General features: G+C 38.9%; 1 protein-coding gene across 3 annotated transcripts; it reads left to right on the forward strand.

The window, feature by feature from the left end:
• The first annotated feature begins 925 nt into the window (after window positions 1-925).
• Window positions 926-19,384, forward strand: LOC108767372 (ras-responsive element-binding protein 1). Of its 3 annotated transcripts, none has more exons than XM_018517228.1 (4): window positions 926-1,764; window positions 13,239-13,315; window positions 14,025-18,464; window positions 18,647-19,384. In XM_018517228.1, the coding sequence occupies exons 1-4, from the start codon at window positions 1,746-1,748 to the stop codon at window positions 19,241-19,243; spliced, it is 5,133 nt and encodes a 1,710-aa protein (XP_018372730.1). In that variant the 5' UTR covers window positions 926-1,745; the 3' UTR covers window positions 19,244-19,384. The 3 variants fall into 3 exon arrangements, with proteins under 3 accessions (XP_018372730.1, XP_018372732.1, XP_018372731.1); XM_018517230.1 differs by having other exon boundaries at window positions 14,025-18,472; window positions 18,647-18,754; XM_018517229.1 differs by lacking the exon at window positions 926-1,764 and adding an exon at window positions 13,092-13,109.
• The last annotated feature ends 1,131 nt before the right edge of the window (window positions 19,385-20,515 follow it).

A 20,515-nucleotide genomic window follows, 5' to 3' on the forward strand; every position in this document is an offset into this window, starting at 1 on the left:
CTTCATTTTTCATACAATCACAAATTGGTGCACAAATTAATTAGGATAAAGCGGTACAATTGTGAATGAAATATACGATTTAAATCCAATTTTTGAGTTTGGTTTCCTCCTATTTGATACTCTCACACAATGAGATCGGAATGATCAAACTTCGAAAATTAAATTCTAAGAACCTACCCACAAATCATATAGTTTCAGTCATAATATATCAATTAGTATAAAGAAAACATATAGTTACTTTTAAAAAATTATGCAATTTGTAATAATATGCATATTTGCAAACAATGCAAATTACATATTTTATTTACAAACCGTTTTACACAACAATTTAATATTATATCAGCAACGTACATTAAAAAGAAGAGAATGTTCTACAATATATCGAATGAATTATTAGCTTTTTGACAGTCAACCCCAACAAGGTCCAGTCCCGGTCTCCCTTGCTCGCGCGTATTATCATACCGAGAACAAAAACCCGATCTGAAAAAGGTCGAGGATGTACAATAGGACCTATCCCGAGAAGAGAGGTAAAAAAGCCGTAAGATTCCGCCGTTTTCTCGTCGAAGAATATTTCCATTCGAGCGCCCATGTATCCACGTAGATGTCGAACGGAACGCTCCTCTGGCGGGGCGGGGCGGGCCGGCGAGCGCGGGGGCGCAGGTGGAAGGGATGGGCAGTTGGCGAGTGGGGATCACCGCAGAGAATCAGGAGAGGAGCGGAGCGGAGCTGTGCCGACACTGCCGACGAGGGAGATCGCACGAGAGGGAACCGCGCGGTGAGGGAGCAAGCAGAGCGGCGGACCAATCCGAGGAAGGGATGATGGGGCCGCTCGGCGCGAGCCGAGTCAGCCGAGAGAAATTGTCAGAAGCACTACTGCGCGGTGAGGCCGGTGTGAGTCGGCTCAGTCGGCCCGTCGTGACCCATTCTCATGGATCTCGCGGTCGGCGCGGTCCTCTCTTCTTCCTCTCTTCTCGCAGTGCCGCCAGTGCCTCTTTCGCCTCTTTCCCCCCACCACGCGCGCACGACGGAGAGGATCGCATCCCCCGCCCACCCTCTTCGCTCCTACCCCGGCCGCCGCGTCGCGCCGTCGCCGCCCCCGCTTCTTCCTCTCCCGAGACTCGTACTGAGGGCTCTCCTCTCGTTTCGGGATCACCGTGCGCGCCCAGAGCCCAGGCCCCGCAGACGTCGACAGACTCGACCACGAGCGGTACACGCGCTCAGTGCGCTGCTGAGCGTCGAGCGGTGACGAACGGAATTGAGAAGGTGAAGACATCCGGAGTACACGGCCACTTCGATCGATCGTCAACGCGCTCTATCTCGCTACGCCGCGCCGCGCCGCGCCGCGCCGCGCCGTGGCTGGCTCTCTTCTTATCAGTGCGAGAGGAGCGATAGACGGGGAGTGATCGGCGGGGTGTGACGCTTCTTGCGGATCATACCTTGCACGATGCGCGACTTTGCGGGTGTCTCGGTATTGGATTTCCATTATCGGAGCGACAGCGGATAATTCGGTAACAGTGCATCGCGAGATCGGTGTCTGGAACTCGGGATCGGAGTGTTACTGCGGTGCGTCTCGCACTCGCGGGTTCACGTACTCCCGAAATCGGGAGTGGACGCGGACTGGTGTTTTAAAGTGTTAATCAGTTGCGCGGATGCTGGAGTTCGTATCTCCCACGACGGTGTGATCTCTCGGCTGTCGACCGAAACGTCGGCGTCACCCGCCGTCTCGCGGACTCCGGCTCAGCATCATGGACTATTCGAAGAAAGGTATGTTCGCCGAAGTCGAGAGGACCTTGAATCGGATATTACACTCTGATAAATATCTACTTTGATTTCGCATCATCTGTAGTCGTGTTTACCATTCTGTCTACGTATTGCGTCGTCACCATATAATTTAACTTTTTGGGTGAAGATATCGTGTAGTTTGCGCGCTGGGAGTTGATGGAAAGATTCATCACGTTCTTTTTTTTTTTTTTTTAATAAGCTTTTCTTCTCAATATCTGAAAAGTGACGTATCGCTTTTTATGCGCATCCAAGGAATACATAAAAGTCAATACAAAATCCACGATTTTATTTTGATTCTTAACGTCAATAAACAGTCATTTTGTAATCAAAAACCATTATTTCGACTTTCGTGATGTCAAAATGAAATCATTTTTACGTTCCCTTGACTCGGTGTGTTCCTTAAGATGCGTCGTATGAATTTTTCGCAGATGCATGGTCGATTTCCTTTTTTTTTTTTAAGATAAGTTTCCTCGTCCGACATTCCACTTTGTCTGAAAAGTGACGTGTTGTTCTTTATATTTACACGTGTACCCGTCTACATATCACCGTCACGAGAAATTTTATAATAGCAGATGCAGAGTCGCGTCTCACACCTGTTCTCCTCGTGGCTGGTCTTGAGAACGAGTTGTGAGTTAAGAGATTCCGCGAACGAAGCGTTACGATAACGAGATTGTATCAGGCAAAAAGTTAATACCAGATTATATCAATTTTATTGATGACGCAAAGCAAAGTGTCGCATGAACGGTTTCAATCGTCGCATTCGTGGCTTCGATCTTTGTAGCAAAACTCGCGTTTGTTTAATTTGATCACCTTCATCCTGTTCCCACCGAAGTTCAGATGTGACATCTTAGCTCTGTTCCTTTCAACCGTTGGAAACAAAAAGAGAAAAGATGATCAATTAAGAAGAACAAGCTTCTTGTTGCAAGATAAACAAATTTATCTTAAATATATCTCTCCTTCGATTTGAGCTTTTTGAGTTTATCTCGGGTTTGAGAGTAACATCGAAAGTGCGACATTCAAAGATTATTTATCAGTACTAAGAAACCGTTCGAAACTGAAAAAAGGGGGAGGGAGCATGGAATACATAAATATTCTCTGTGCTTCTCTGTGCAAATTAACTGATATTCGGCCATCCCCTTTTTCCACGAATGATTTATCGATCGATTGTCACAAGCGGCATGTCTCAACGATGCTCTCGGCGATAATGGCAGAAGGGGGTAAATGTCAGAGGTTATAGTGGATCTACATGTTGCGACGGGTGACGTGTCGAAATTACAATCGAGTGTTGGTAGGACCGGTGAATAGTAGTCCGAATTCTAAGATAAGGACTCTTTTACGCTCCTTTCTTATCTATGTATACATATGGTGTCGAGATGCTCTCGTAAAGGTTCAAGCGATCCTCAACTCTGCCCTCCCTAATGTTGTCACAAACGCAGATAAAAATTCTCACGGTGATTAATAAATAAAATTCTTAGAGATATAAAACATATCTTGAAATGTGACAATTTCTGAAAAGTTTAAACGCACGCTTTTGCTGTAGTAATGAAAATACACACAATGCGATATTTTTCTAATTTAATTTAAAGATTTATAATATTTTTTCCGATGACTTTTTAAAATTTTAATTGAAAAATGAATGTTACAATTATAACAACAAAAATATCGTTATGAAATTATGGAATGTTAGAAATCGTTGTGATTTTTTGCGCTAAAATTATAAAATAATTAGAATTTTAATATAACTTTTTAAATAGTATATTATATAAATCACTTTAGAAAATTTAACTGATTATAATATGTTAGATTTTGTCTCAAAGCAATCAATAATGTCAATCGTGTTACTTATCCGCCATTAATAGCTCGTTGCCATTAAAATTGCTCGAATACCCTGGTTTATAAGTCGAAATTAAATTGATATCGATTGATTTTTCGAACCGTTTGATTTGATATCGACAACATTTTCTATCGATCTTCGGAGAAGATTGACATTTTATCGATGCAACGTTGATAAAACATCGATCTTCTCGATGCAGCGTTGATAAAATGTCAATCTTCTCCGAAGATTAATAGAAAATCTAGTATAGATATCAAATCAAACGATCCTAAAAATTAATCGAATTTAACTCGACTTGTGAATCCTGATAAATTTATAAAGACATCTTATTTTTTCGTATTTCTTTTTAATTATTAAATTCTTTATATTAAATGTCTTTGATAAATTTCGTAATTCCTGAGTTAAATTTAAATATTTTTGGACCGTGTTACGGATAAATATTATCCAGAAAAAAAAGATTCATTCTTCCTGACACGGCACAAGGATTATACGAGCTGGATTAGGGTGTGGTGCGGAAAGTCAACCGCTCCCTTTTTCACCCCAGCAAAGGGGAGCCCTTCGGTAGTGAGATAGATTAATTAGCGATGTTTATATTCGACAAGAAAGTGCACGCGTTTATTAACTCCCGGAAAGTTCTTTTTTCGTAATAAATTGAAAGTTGCAGTAAACGAATATCTCGGATACGTTTGCATAAATCAAGCTTGTCGAAATAAAACACTCGCAATACGTATCTTCCTCAAATCATTCGATAAAAAATATAATTGTTACGCTAGTAAAGAAATTGTAATCTGTTTGAGACGAATGATTTAATTATATATCCTTCCGCTTAATTTTCCTTGATTTGTGTTAAATATTAATGTGTATTACATCTTGAAACATTTTTAGATAGTCTTTAGCATTTCTTTTTTTATAATAATAAACGATTCATTATTTCTTTTTTATGTTTGATGTTAATTTAGAAAATAATTGTTTTACTATGATAATCTTAATTTGTGATGCTTAGTAAAATTATATCGTTATTTGTGAAAAGATACTTTAAAACGATGATGGTGAGAAAAACTAGTTCTTGATTTTGCACGTTGCAAATGAACTGATTTAATTAACAGATATATCTTGCTTTGTGCAAGAAATAGGGCTTTATTTTATGCTCCGTAAATATGAAGCAATTGTGGATCCTTCTTGGAACAACGCCACAAACTAGGACTATGCAATTTATCATATTCGATGGAAATAGCGAGAAGCTCTCTTATAGACTGAATAGAAAAAGTTTGATCGCGTTATGCTCCAATTTTCGTTTTTAAAAATTGATCGAAAACAAGTGATAAATTAATGACGAAAACTGATTATTATTAAAGATTGAGAGATTCGAGATTAAATAATTTTACTTCGAGATTAAATAATTTTACGTGTAACGAATGCTATTAATATTTTGATTATTTCATTTATGATCGTAATATTGATATAATTTAAGAATTACATCAGTATTGCGATCATAAATAAAATCATAAAACTGTGAATATTAAAATTTATATAATAAAATTAATGAAATTAATAATGGTCTACAATTATGTATAATAATAATAATAATGATAATTTATGCATGGATTGTAAATATCCTTATTTTTTAAATTAACAGCTCAATATTATATTCAGATAAGAATTTATTATTTTTGTATTACTTTCTGATTTATATCGAGCATTGATGAACCCAACGGTCCATATCCCTTGCTTCGAAATCCCTTGCTTTCAAAGAAAGTAAGCTATGTTTTAGCGAAAAACTCAACGCGGATGATGATCGATCTCCATTCGCGGTTAAAGATTAGACGTCCACCAACCACACCTATCATCGCTTTCCTATTCTCTACCCCCCAAGGCGTCATAAGGTCGGTCTAGGATTTGCATAGGTCTTATTACAGTAGCAATCTATAGATGTGGCGTGGCGGTAGGTAGGTAGGTATGACAACCGCGTCGAGGTACATGCGGAAACACTCGGTTGGGCCACGTATACGAGGGTACTTTGCGTGACATCCTTCGCGGCACCTCAAACCGTTCACCCTCGGTCGATCGTGAAATTAATGACCCGCGGTAGTAAATTTTTCGGCGGAGGACGTTTCGTTTTCTCTGTTGTATGTCAACATGCCTATTGTTCGTCGTATCGTTTCTCTGGACTATCTAAAACCGAAAACGAAAATAAAAAATGTTCTTTATTTTTTTTTAATTATGTACATTGATATAAAATATTTTTTTTTATGTTAAATTTTCGTAAGATTAAATTATTTGACTTATATTTTAGTATTCTAAAACAGAAATTTGGAAATATCAATAACTGATACATATAAATATGTAAAAATTATTAGTATTATGATCATAATGAAGTTGTACACACTAAAAAATATATGAATATAGATTTAACATGATGTAGTATTATGACGAATAATATTTTCAATGAAATTCTCTTTGTGCATTCAAATTTACATTTTGATATTTGCAAATTGTGAAAAGTTTCTGTAATTTGTTTTAATTTTAAGTAATTCTTGGTATTTTTTGAAAAGATTTAATAGTTAAAATAATGTGAACTTCAAGCTTTATTCTTAAATTCAAGTCTTTTAGAACTTTTAGACTATATAAATCGTGATGCTGCAAAATTTTATTCAATTTATAATTTTTGAAGAAAGATTTGAATCATTATATAATTTACGTGGTCTAATGATTTTAATAGATTCAAATTAAAAAATGGATTAGATCTATTCTTGAATGCGTAAATAATGATAGTATAATTTGAATCATGATTTATGTGATCTAATGGTTACAAAAAATTCGAATTTAAGAAAACTCGAAGTTTAGATTTTGTTTAACTGTTAAATCTTTCTAAGAATCGTTTAAAGTTAAAACAAATTACAGAAGCTGCACTATTCGCGAATATCAGAATCTAAATTTAAATACAATAATAGTTTCGTTAAAAATATTATTTGTAATCCATTGCGATTTCAAAATCTTGCTGTTTTTTTAAGATTAATTCTTTCTATTTTCGCAAATTTACAATGTGCGTCAATGCAAAAATAAAAAAAAGATAATATGTCTACTAACCGGTTAATTTTGTTTCAAATATTTCCTTGACTTATCAAAAAACCTAATTTGTTTTATAATTAATTATATATATATATATATATATATATAATTATATTTATTTATTTCTTTCACAAAGTAAATTTAATTAGGTTTATCTATTACTTGTATAATCTACCACTAAAAAGTAAGATTTTAAAAAGGATATTAAACAAATACAACGTTAGCGCTACTAATGTCATTGCGTTACAAAATATTAGAATAGAAAAATTTACGTTTAATAGTTTGTTGCCAACTTATATAAAATTGATGAAATTTAATAAAAAAAATAATGTCACGTATATTTTAAAATGAAAGCAAAATATTCCGGAATATAGAATCGCTAGCCTCCAAACATACATTTCGTTCAACCGACATTCATTTTTCATGAAAAAGATAAAAATTCCGTATTTAATGTCTGTTCGAGGAATAACCTACTTCTTAGAGGTATTGTTTCCTTCGAAAAACACGTGTCTAGATCGATCGCGAGTATCGTCTTTGTATATGAGACTGATAGAAAATGGGATGAACGAAAGAAAGGATAGAGAGAGGTGAGCAGGGAGACTAATGCGTCAACCGGAGTCGCTCGCAGGTTGGTACGTGCGAAGGGTTGCTCCGGTGAGTTTTCACGGATGGGTAAATTCAAGGTAGAGACGACTTCTCGATACACACTAGCCGACCGCCATCTTTGTTTCTCCTGCGTGGTGCGTGGGTGTATCCGAGCGTGGAAGAAGCGGGGATGATGAGGGAGAACTGGACAGAGAGAGGGGAAGATGACGAAGAGGGAAGAAGGCGCTGCCGTCAGAACAGGGAGAGAAAGAGAGAGAGAGAGAGAAATGATAGGGAGGTAAAAAGGGGGACAGGTATGAGACAGCAGGGTTACGAGGACGGGGTGGGAAGAGGTGAGGAGGGGGGGAAGGGGGGCTAAAAGGAGAAAAGGACGAAACGCAGTAATGAATCTGCGGCTACGAGGTAGGAAGGAAGGCGAAGAGTAGAAAAACGCGTAGCGTGATCGTCGGACGGCATCGACGAACGGATGTCGGCAGCGAGAGAGAAAAAAATGTGAAACGGAGAGAGAAAGAGAAAGAGAGGGAGAAAGACTCGAACGGAAGGACAGGGGAAGGAATGAGGGAGCCAGGGGAGAAAGAAGGAGCGGAAAGCACGTCCGAGCGAGATAAGAGTGCAAGAAAGAGCGGAGGGTATGTCCGAGTTAACGCGATAAAGGGGCGAGATAGGGCGAAGAGGCGAGCGCGAGCGAGATAAAGAGGAGCGGCGCTGGCCTGGTGGAGGGGAACAGGCGGGATGGAGGGGACGTAGCGTGGCGGGCGGCGATGGTGGCGGCGGAGGGGGAGGAAGGAGATAAAAAAAGGCTCCGGGAAAGATGAGAGGTGGCCAATGGCGGCGCGGTACGACGCCGAGTCGTTGGTCTCTCTCTCCCCACTCTCTTACTCTGCCCAGCTAGCGTAGCTGCTTCAGCGCAGCATCCTATGATTCGTAGGTGGCGGTTCCCAGGCGAGCGAACGGAAATGCGCATGTACGCCCCCGAGCGGACATGACACTGCTCCCTTTTTCCCTCAAGGTTCCCCCGGCGAGGTCCCGCCAGAGGGTGCAATGCAGATATAGGCGTGGCGTTCTGGTCCTCCGGTTCGTCCGCGAATCCCTTGAAACTGCGCCGATTACGGGACTCGCCCTTCCCACGTTGATCCCTTCGACGATTCGCCAACGCACCCTCTGCTGGACTATCCATATTTTTCTATCAATCATAAATATTAAGAATGAATAACTACAACTAATTGTTGATGATCTTCAATAATTAATTTTTAAATGAAGCTTTGTTTTGAAGCGATGTGTGTATATCTATGTATATTAGTTTCATATTGTCTATTAATATCGTATTGTCTGTTTGTGATTATACTACATAATATTTTGTGTGTTTCCTACTTTCTTAGTTTTCGATGTCGAGCTGAGAAAGATGATACGAAGCATGCAATGTTTCATAAATATGAAGCACGCATAAAACAATTATAAATATAGAATGCGTTTTACGTATTCTTATACTAAAAAAGTGTATAAAAAGTATACAAATTTAATGGATTTTTACAATGGCAGTTTAATACAGTTGTTAGAAAAGTTTTGCGTTCGTACATTTGTGACGGATTGCAATTTTGTTAACGATCGATTATTTGTTTCTTCTTGCTTCATCTCTTGCGCAATAATTCACGTGTAAGATATTCGTGATGTTATCTACATATACGTGTTATTCAGTTCAAAGCGTATTTAATTTCATCATTTGATTCCATTTTCGCAAAGTTTTTTCTACTTTTAGCATTATTTCTATATTTTTTTATTACGTAAATCTGTTACGAAGATGTTATAACATTATTTCGCATGATATTGAATACGTTTTGATGAGAATTCAGAAAAATACAAAAGTAAAGAGAGAGAAGCGAACATTTCTTAAAAGATCTTATAGATCTAAAAACTTATTTAACGTACTCAGATAACTACTCGATTTTGTAATCTTATTGTTTGTATTGTTTAATTACAATACTACTAGATTTGTTTTCTAAATATTTCTCGGATACGTTACCTCGAAGGAATTGCCTCGGTGAAATTTGGTGTGCAGGTCTTACAATTGGAAATCTTTCCCCCTCGTGCTTTCCATTTCTAACGATCGCGATGTGACGAGAGACTAATCGTTACGACGTTCCGTGAACCAAGAAAACCGATTTCTATTCTTGCGATGCGTTTCTCGTCATCGATTCGGGTGACATTCTCTTAACTATGCGTTCTCATGGTATATATCTGGTAGATGATCTTAAAGTTATAATGAAAAAGGATTACGTTTTAATTTTCTTTTCGGTATTATATAAAGTCATCTAAATTATTGCAAAAATAATTGTCTCAATTTTATATACTTAATTACTTTTACATTATATTTGCAAATTTTAATTTAGAGATAAGAAAGTTTCTTACAGAATTTTCAGAGTAAGAATTAGGAAACTCCAATGAGATGACTTTTTGTCTTTCATATATAAAAAGAAAGAAGCGGTAATAAAAAAAACATAATAATATGTATTGAAAAAACGATGTTAAAATAATTAAAAGTTTAGTACAGATCCGAAAATAATTTTATTGAACTATCAAGATAATTATGTAGAACACTCAAGCTGGTTTTTAGAATTTATAAATTTTTTGCAATATTGCACATCATGCTTGAGTTTTCTACAAAATTATGTTAACAAAATTATTTTCAGATTTGTATCTAGCTAAATTTTGAATTCAACAAAATTATTTTTTTCGTGTATAATATCTAATAAATTCAATAAATGTTAACATGAGATTACATTATGTTTTTTTATAATAATTATTTTAAGGTAATATTTGTGAATAATGTATGTATATTTAATAACCTTTCCCACGCACTGTAGATTCATTTCCTTATAGAATTTATGTTCTCTATTGAGGGCGATGTTCTAACTCTTACTTAAGGAACTTTATTTTTTGTGAACATGATATAATAAAAAATAATAATAACATGTGCGCGGATTTTAGTGACTGCTCAATTAAAAGCAGTTCAGCTTAGTGACGAGAGGTGAAGAGTCATTAATGATCAGGCACGCGTTAAACCGCAGGATAGAGTTGATCGGACTTGTTTCTCCACACTTGACCAGAATGCACGCGCGCACATGATTTACGCGCATGAATAAAGTTCACCTGCCAACAGGTATGTTATATGGATGGCTGTCGAGCAGGTTCATTTGGGACCACTCGACGACCAGTTATAGTCGTCCAATTGACGAGCAACCAGTGTTTAATGCGTTAATAAAAAGATTTAGGTGTGGTCTCACGAAAGATAAATTATTGCAACATTTGATACATTATTGTGAAATGTTTATATTTTTTAAACATAAGTTTAGCAATCATAATGACATTAAATTGACAGAACTAAAACACCAGCAACTTATGCTTATACTCTATATATAATATCGACTGTGAAATAATTCTAGAAAACGCGCGAATGCAAAATGTATTGCGTCCTTCGAGTATTAAAAATATCAGTATTACGTTTAATACGATCTGTTTAACATTGCATAAAATATACACATATATTTGTGTGTTTTGCATTGTCTTTTATTAGAGAATATCGTTTATTACAGAATAAACATATATTTGTATATAAAAGGTGGATAATTAATAACATAATAAGAAAGTCTTTATTGTTAAATATACTCCATGGATTGTATTATTTTAAAGATTTCGATTTTATGTAGTCACTGTTGGTCATCTTTTAATAATTTTGAAAATTTTATATTTATTTATTAATTTAAAAACAAGGATAAAAATATGACAATTTTTTCTAAAAGAATAATTTCCATTTATAAATTTCAGTTTAAATCTAAACAGAGATTTGATACATAAAACAAAAATCTTATTTATCTTTATCTTTGTAAATTCTTTCGAAATCTTACATTATTTATCTCTTCGTTTCTTCTGATGTTTGTTTATCCTGACATTTTTGGCAATCTCTTGATTTTCCTTACCTTAGTTTACAATTGTTCGTAAAAAAAAAGAAACAATGATATTTAGTTTTATTTCTCTTTACAAAAATGTACTACTTTTCATATATTCTTTAGATGATATATAGACTGATATTTAATCTCTACTATCAAACAGTAAAGAGATATCTTATTATTGCTTCGTTCTTTCTGACAGTTCATGGAAACACGCGCATGAGTCATTGTATTCGAAATTCATCCGTGTTCGAGGCTGAAGTATTGTTCTCATAAAATTCTGCTGAGAAAATAGTTTATGTACAAGTGTCTATGTTGAATCAGAGAAAAACTCATCTTTCTCTATCAAACTCAATTATTAACTAGAAATTAATCGGAGCTTTCAAAGTATGTACTATAACTTCCCAAAAAATAATACATTAATTAAAAAATATGATTTAAACTTTGTAGGTATTGTAGACTTTTATTATTGTAAGTCATGATTTTACAAGGGAATTTGTTAGAATCTTAATTATTGCATAATTAATTTTTGATTATTTTAGAATTTAATGAAACTTTTTTTGTAGGAGCAATAAATTAAAACTAAAAGCGATTAGTCCCTACTGTTATTCAATTATCTTGTTACAGTTAATAGTTTCATTCCGCTCTATTATATTAGGTATAAGTATTATAACGTTACCGATTTGTATGAAAAGATTTAAAATCTTCTAAATTCATCGAACAAATAAAAGCATCAGATTGATATCAGAATATACAATCTTAAGATTAGGAACAGACTGCTCTTATAATCCATCACGTGAACAAACGTGATTTTAGACAAAAATTCTTTCAAGAGTGAACTTTGAATGTAAATATTTTTCCTCTTGATAAGGGAATTAAATAATTTAAATTTTAATTTTGTATCTTACCTTGCATTCTGATTGCTAATTTTTTGAGATGCTTGCTGCGTTGTCCATACGCGTGTAAATAGAGAATGAGGAGACCGTCGAATGCGGTTAGAACGTCGGACGAGAACGTTGATAAGTGTTATTGTCTCGGCTCCATCTGCGGTTCGGTCTGAGTATCAGCTTCCGGAATACTTAGTCAGATTTGTGTCCTGTCCTGTCGCTGACACAGTTCCTTACCCAGTACGGCTAAACCGGAGACGTAGCACCGGCGGATCCGGCGGTGGCTCCTGTTTATCCGCGGTTTTAAGGCCGGTGCGCATCAGTTAGCGTGATATATATTCTGACACACATTTTAAATCACTATACCGCGGACGAAATTTTGAATTGTGTCATAAAGACAGTAACAGAACTTCGTAACCCGAAACATAACTTTCTCGTCATTGCAGACATTTTTCAGTAATCTTTTTGAAAAATTGCGATATGATGATTTATACCGTCGCATACATTCGCGATTTAGATGGTTGCATAAATTTCTCTGTGATAAAAAGATTCTTCAGAATTATAGCTGCATTTCCTGTATATCTATTGCACTGCAGCATTTTTTCCTTCATTTGTGTAAATCGATGCAAACTAAGCATCACTTTGAGAAAAAAAAGATAAATGTAAATGATGAAATACAGAGTCGATTATACGAACCGCAATATAAATTTATTTAGAGAGAATTATATTCTTGCGATAATTTTACACACATGCTCTCTTTATTTTTAGTTTGAATTGAAAAATCCGTTTCTTTTTCATTATATCCGAAACGACTCGGTTTTCCTGTTTCGTCAGCAGATTTGTGGTCCAGAGAAGTCACACTCGTTCTACGGGTTTTTCCGGTCTTCCTGAAATCTCTGTCTGAGGAATGAATGAGAAATCATAACATGAAGCTCAGTTTCCTCGACTATTTACATTAAACATTTGCTTTTCAGTCGAACAATAAAAGTAAATTGGCTATTTATGATAGTTAATTAGAAACTTATTCTTTATATTCTATGTGTTTAATTATTTTATATTTAATATTTTGATCTACTCTCTCTCTTTAAATTAAAAGTTATATTTTATGTGTTACAGTGACTGGACCCGAGAATGGACCCAGCCAGGAACAGGAAAACGAAACGCAAATTGATGCTGCATCACCATCATCAAGTGTAAATATTTTATTTCATATTTCAATACAAAGTTTATTAGGCATTTGATATATCGCTAATAAAAAAAACTTTAGAACTTACAATTAGTAAAAAAAACTTAGTAAAATATAATATAGTAAAAAATATTTTTTGTATTTGTATTATAAACGGTCCTTATTAAAATTTTTGTGTTGAATTTTGAACATATTCGAGTGTTAATTTAATATAATGTGATTTTGTTATTTAAATATTTTATGTTAAATTAATATTCAATAATGCCAAATAATGCAATTTATGAGTAAGTGAACAAATAATATAAAAATAATGTGTTTTAAAACGTAAATGATAAATACACGTTAATTTGACATAAGTGTTAATTTTAATGAAAAGATATATTTTTATAGTTTGCTTATAAATTATGTCAATGTTACATTTTTTGTATTAATTTTTTTATGTAATATCTGTGTTATTCTTTCTAACATAGTCATCTTGTGTTAAATTAACACAAAAGTTGAGTAGACCATTTGGAACACGTAAAATTTGTTAAACGAATGATAACAAATTTGTTAAATTAATGGTAACAAAAATTTGAAATTAATCTTATCAGAGTTAAAAAATTATTGACGTAAATACAATTATATTCTCGTATTATTAATAATGATGTTTTTATGTAACGATTTATTGTATGTATTTTTAAAAAAGATTGCATATTTTTCTCCGAAAAATGTAGGTTGAGCTGTCGGAGAATGCGCATCCATGCCCAACGTGCCCGTCGGTATTTTCCAGTTCCCACGAACTGACGAATCATCTGCGCGGCCACAATTCACCTCGCAGCACAGACTGTAGCGGCGAAGAGGACTACAGTTGCAACGTATGTAATAAGGTACTTAGTTCGGCGAGCTCGCTGGACCGACACGTGCTGGTGCATTCAGGCGAACGACCGTTCAAGTGCAAACATTGCGATATGTCGTTCACGACGAATGGCAACATGAACCGGCACGTGAGGTGTACCCATCGGATGGTGTCGCCGAACAGTTGCACGGACTCTGAAGGTAGCAGCGGTTCGGAGAGACCGGCGGGGACAAGTCAAGACGAGTACAACAACAATGAGATAGCTAGGCATAATTCACCGGACCTGATCGACGATCGACAGCAACCGTCGCCCAGCAACAACCGCGGAAACAAGCGGAAATGCGCGGACGAGGACATCAGTGACATGGAGGACCAGAGGAGGCATAAGATCCTCTTGAACAACACCAAGATGTCGATCAGGTGTAGGCCAGAGGATGAGCAAAAAACCTTTGGTTGTTTGCTCTGCAGTCAGGATTTCGCAAGCAGTGCGATTTTGGAGTCTCATATGGAGCGCGTGCATCCGGGTTCTCCAGCTACATGCGAGACCTGCAACCAGTCGTTCAAGAATCATCGTGCGTTAAACCTTCATCGTTCAATGAGACACTACAAAAAGAATCCGGAAGGCAACAACAGCCGTAGCCTGCGCAACACTGTGGACGGTTTCAGAGATCTGACGTTCATTGATTTTTCGTCCATCAAATTTCCAACGATCGCTCGAGCGATGTGTGAGCGTGAACTGCATCGGCCGGCCTCTGGCGAGGCCAATAGGTTCCAGTGCATGAAGTGCTTACACGCGTTTCCCTGCAGACAGGCCCAGCTGGCCCATGAGAAGGAATGCAAGGGTCCCTATAAGAACAAAAGAAACAGCAACGACAACAATAATAACAATGATATTAGTACTAACAACAATCTCGAGACAGAGCTGGACGATCCGAGCCCGCAGCCCGATGATCCTAAGACGAAGCGCGAGATCTTCTTCGCTGTGTTGGATCTACAGAACAAGTCTTTGGCGCACGAGACAAAGGAGCCACGAGAACCAAGCGAAATCAGGGAATCGAAAGAGACTAATAAGGATCTAGCGGATATTCCGAGCATCTTATCTGTTAGTCTGAATGGACTGCAGACCTTTCCTCGATCGGATGCGAGCACGCCCGAGAATAACATCAAGTTTAATCCAAATATTGGCTCTTCAGGTTCCTCAGGCACCTGTTCGTCCGAATACAACGAAGAAGAAGCGCAGGATGCCTTCACCGCGGAATTCCGGAAGATGAAACTGAAGGGCGAGTTCCCATGTAGACTATGCACATCTGTATTTCCCAATTTGCGAGCATTGAAGGGACACAATCGCGCGCATATGAACGTGGAACCAGGTATGTCATATCCGTGCAATATGTGTCCTTATAGCAGTACCGACAAGGGAGCTCTGATGAAGCATCTGAGATCGCATAACGGTGACAGGCCGTTCGAGTGCTCTCTCTGTAATTATGCGTTCACCACCAAAGCGAATTGTGAGAGGCACGTGAAGAATCGTCACGGGATGATCAGCAAGGAAGACGTTAAGAATGCATTAATCTATCATCCGAATGAGGATTCGACAAACGACAACATCGAAAGAAGCTCGCCCAGGGTCATCAGAGAAGATGTGCGGAAGACGCTTATTTATCCGAATGAACGCGAAGAGATTCCTCAACAACAAATACATTATCCGTCTATAGCGATGGATTGTAATCCTGGACCATCGAATATTCGCCCCGAAATACTGATGAATCGCTATGATAAGTCGGACGCGTTCACCAGAGTGAAGACGCAGGCTCTTAATCTTGTTAAAAGAAACGCTGACGAAGCAAACGATTTGCTCGTGAAATCTAATTACTCGAAGATCGACGACGATGTCGAGTCGGGATCGTCGGACGGCAGCGTGTCTCTAGTCAGTGATACCAAAACGGATACACACCAAAGAATTCAAGCTAGTCCGATGAACCTGACGAAGCCCTCGACAAGCTCTGGGTTGAGCTCGGGGGAGGACGGTCCGTTGGATCTGTCCATGGATGTGTTGGATCTGAGCAGAAAGCGAAAGAGAGAAATCGAGGATTCCGGTTCGCAGGAGGAGAAGCGGTTTAAGAGCAATCAACAGGAACTGTACGCCACGAATCCAGCGTTGCTGCTGACTCAAGCTCTGTTGAACAGAGCACGCGAGAGCTCACCGACGACGTCGCTGGAGACTCTTTATGCGAATACTATTTATCGCAATTTCGGCACGTTAACCGGTGCCGGCATGATACCGCCATACTTCCTCAGTCCTCACATGTTCGGCCAGGAATTAACGAAGGGCAGGCTGCAGAAGGAACTGGTTAGAGGTTTGCAGCTCACTGGTGGCGGTACACTTTCAGTAGATCCGTCACTGCCCAGCACCAGTTACGCAGCGTATCCGCAAACAAGGGACACTCCGCAACCCTCGAGTGAGCAAAATGCTTATGCAAACTTGATGAATACGCAGATTACTAATCAGACCGCGCCGAGCCGTGAAAAAACGGATGCTATCCCGTCGAACGATCCCGTGAAGATGGTACTTAAGAACGGAGTGTTAATCCCCAAGCAAAAGCAACGTAGATATCGTACCGAGAGACCTTTTACTTGTGAGCATTGTACGGCGAGATTCACGCTAAGGAGTAACATGGAACGGCATATCAAGCAACAGCATCCACAGTATTGGAGCCAAAGACCTCGCGGTGGACATTCGACTAGAGGTCGACCGCCCGCAAGTCATCCAAGTATGGTACAGAACACTGGTCCATCGACCTCGCAAGTAATTCAACCATATTCGAGCATTCTTCCGAACGTCGACACGCCGGGGGTCACATCGACGGACTATGGCACACACCCTATCTCGGATCAAGTAAAATACGCAATTTTGGCGCAACAGCTGAAGGCCAATAAAATAGATGACAATGATTCAGACAACGAAATGGTGATAGACGAGGAGCCGGCCGATCGGGACGTCCAGGAGTTGCAAGCTCAACGCGAGCCTAGCATGAGTTTGTTGAGAGATCAGTTGGAAAACAGCGATGGTGTTAAAGATATCCTTGTAAAAACGGAAACGACCGAGTCCGCGGAGGAAACCTCGGAAGAAACCCACGGTGAACAGACCACACGGAATAACATCGACGCCGATTTGGAAGAATCCGCAGCTGAAAGCAAATCAATACACGCTGAAGAAATGGCACAATCCACTGAAAAGGAACCAGGGAAACTTGAAGACGGAGCGCCCGACCTCGCTAGTGTCTCAAAACTTTTAGACAATGCGTCTCAGCAATATCAACAATTTCAACCGCAATATTTGAGTGATGAGGAGGGCCCCGTTGCGTCGACCAGCGGTAACAACTCCGGCAGCGAGAAGTCCGATTCCATGAATTCCTTGAACTCCGGGAATGATTCCTCGCCAAATAAGAAAAAGAAAAAGAAGAAGAAGTCCGCGTACTCAATGGCACCGAACCGCGTTTCATGTCCATATTGTGATCGTCAATTTCCATGGACTTCGTCGCTGAGACGACACATTCTCACCCACACCGGCCAGAAGCCGTATCAGTGCATCCACTGCTCGCATCATTTCACTACCAAGTCCAACTGCGACCGCCATTTGTTAAGAAAGCACAAGGCGAAAGCGAACAAGATGCGCCGTGTCAGGAACTCGTCCTCGCCGGACGTCCAGGTGGTCGCTAGCAGCAGCAGTAGCAGCAACGGCAGCAACACTTTCTCCATGAGGAATGTGCCCGAGAGGCCGTTCAAATGTCATCAGTGCCCAAGCTCGACGTTCGCCACGTTGGGCAATCTGAAGAAGCACCGGTCGAGTAAGCACCGCAAGAACGCGTCTAGATCGGAATCTAGCGATCAACAGAACAGTCCGCCTCAATGCCCCGCGCAAAACGACCAGAGTGATTACGAGAGCCGTTCATCGAGCATGTCCGACAACATGGAGAACACGTCGTCTGCTGTCCCAGCTGCGAAACCGACTTCCACCGCGTCACCCTCGATAAATGACACCACCAGATCGCGCAAATCACCAAGATTGTCGCCGAGTCCCGGTGATGTACCCTTCAAATGTTATCTGTGCGACAGCGGTTTCTCGGAACGCCAGGACTGCCTGGACCACATCAAGGCCAGTCATAGTCGTTCGTACGATATGTTGAAGGCCAAAGGGGCTCTCGACATGGCGTCCATGAATATAGACGCAAACGAAGATCAGATGTTAGCGTCGCACCAACATCTCAGCGACGGAGAAGAAAAGAAAGGCCGTTTTCCTGATTACAGCAACAGAAAGGTAATAAGGTATAACGGAATTTTAAAAAGATTTCTAGAAAAATTATATTAGATACACACGAACATGATTCGCATGAAAAAGTAAATAAAAATAATGTCAAATATACATTTTATAAGTGCTTTCACAAGTTTGCGTCGATAATAATGCAATCGAAGTAACATTCTTGTATCTTCTCCATCCAGGTTATGTGCGCTTTCTGCTTGAGACGATTTTGGTCCGCGGAGGATCTCCGGCGTCACATGAGAACCCACACGGGTGAGAGGCCCTTCGAATGCGACATATGCACCAGAAAATTCACGCTCAAACACAGCATGCTACGCCACCGTAAGAAACATGAGTCAGTGGACTCCGCCATGTATATAGCTAACAGCGGCGACGAGGACAATTCGCCCGCGCAACCACCAACGATAACACCCAGGAGTCAACAGCACTCGCCGATCTCCACCAACACCAGCAGGCCACGCACCCAGGATAGAATCTCTTTGCCGACCGTCGCGGCGGTAGCAACGGCAGACGCGGCACCCTGCGCCCTGATGCGGTACAATCACTATGATAACATGGCCACTCTCACCGGTAGAATGGCGAACGACGCTCCCCAGGGTGCCGCATCCGCTCCGCTGCCTTCTCCGCCGCCTCCCGCGGAGGTACCCAGTGAGAGCGGAGATAACGACTTGATCTCCAATTTGCTGGGTATACGCGAGAAAGGATTGCTCGACAAGGTTCTTCTAAGCTCGGCGGATGACGCGGCGAAGTTGTTGGGGGTGAACCATAATGAGTAATCGAATGATCACACACACAATCGTGTAAGAGACAGAAAGAAGCGGGGCACGATCAGACACATAAATCGCGTCAATAGATATAGATTAGATTGGATAAAGATACAGATTGGATTCGGAGTAAATGTAAAGTATAGAACTGTACTCAAGATATTAATTATCGAGGTATTAAGCAACTATTTTGAATTTCAGAAGACTATGAATAGAAAAAAAGCAGAATTATAATGTAACAAACCGTTTACCGCTAACAAGAGTCATTCTAAAGATTATTAGAAGATTAAAATTATCGTTAACGTCTGATCACACACCACTTTCTTTTATGGTTCATGAGCACAGAAGATACCTTGAAATTATTCGTCGGATTTTTCGATTCTCCGTTTAGGCCGCTATTTCATTTGTACGTTTTTGTCGTATGACAAATTTTTCAAGTTTGTTGATTGGCTATGGATAGAGATCCGAGGATCACTGCACACATTTGTTGTACGACAAAAACGCACAAATGAAATAGCACCCTTAAGGTTCACGATCGTGCCTTATACTCTTTTATCAATTTGTCGCACGTGTTCGTATAAAACACTGTAGTGTCTTAAAGTTTATCTGATAAAATCATTTGTGAGCAGTAGCCGAAATGGATCATTATACGCTACGTACGACATAAAATTTTATCATTTGTAACGAGAACAGGATTGTCAACAAGTTTGCTTACATCGCAAAAAGTAGGTGATACGAAGGAATCAATAGGAAGTTTATTGTACGCAAATCATGTTTTTTATTATTTTAAACTAATGTTCTAGATTAAATCTTACTTTTTTATACAATCTTAATTTTGTACGGTAAAAACTTCGGTATATAAAAAAATAAAAAAAAAGAAGTAGTTCTCAAAATCAGATCCCGATTTTGAAGAAATTTAAAGAGTAGTTAAAGAAATTCCTTTCGATTCGTTTTGCGGTTCACCTATTTTTTGCATAACTATTCGCCATGAACTATGGTGAAGTATATTATTTGCTATCATGACGTACATTTATCATTGAAAAGTACCTGCGCTGCACATTCCATTCAGTTTAATTTGTCGATGCGATTTAAAAATAAATGTTACATGGCATATCTTCCTCTTTTATCAATGCATCCGCACTATTTACGCTTCTGACATAAATTCCTTCGTAACGCCTCGAGTCTTAGTTACAAGAAGCGCGTTCTTCGTGATCCCGTATGCCTTTATATTGTGTGCGTGTGTATGTGTATATATACACTATCTTTTAAAAATTCTCGAACCTT

This window comes from Trachymyrmex cornetzi, unplaced genomic scaffold (assembly GCF_001594075.2).
Source record: "Trachymyrmex cornetzi isolate Tcor2-1 unplaced genomic scaffold, Tcor1.1 scaffold67, whole genome shotgun sequence".
In the NCBI taxonomy this organism is placed as follows: Eukaryota; Metazoa; Arthropoda; class Insecta; order Hymenoptera; family Formicidae; genus Trachymyrmex; species Trachymyrmex cornetzi.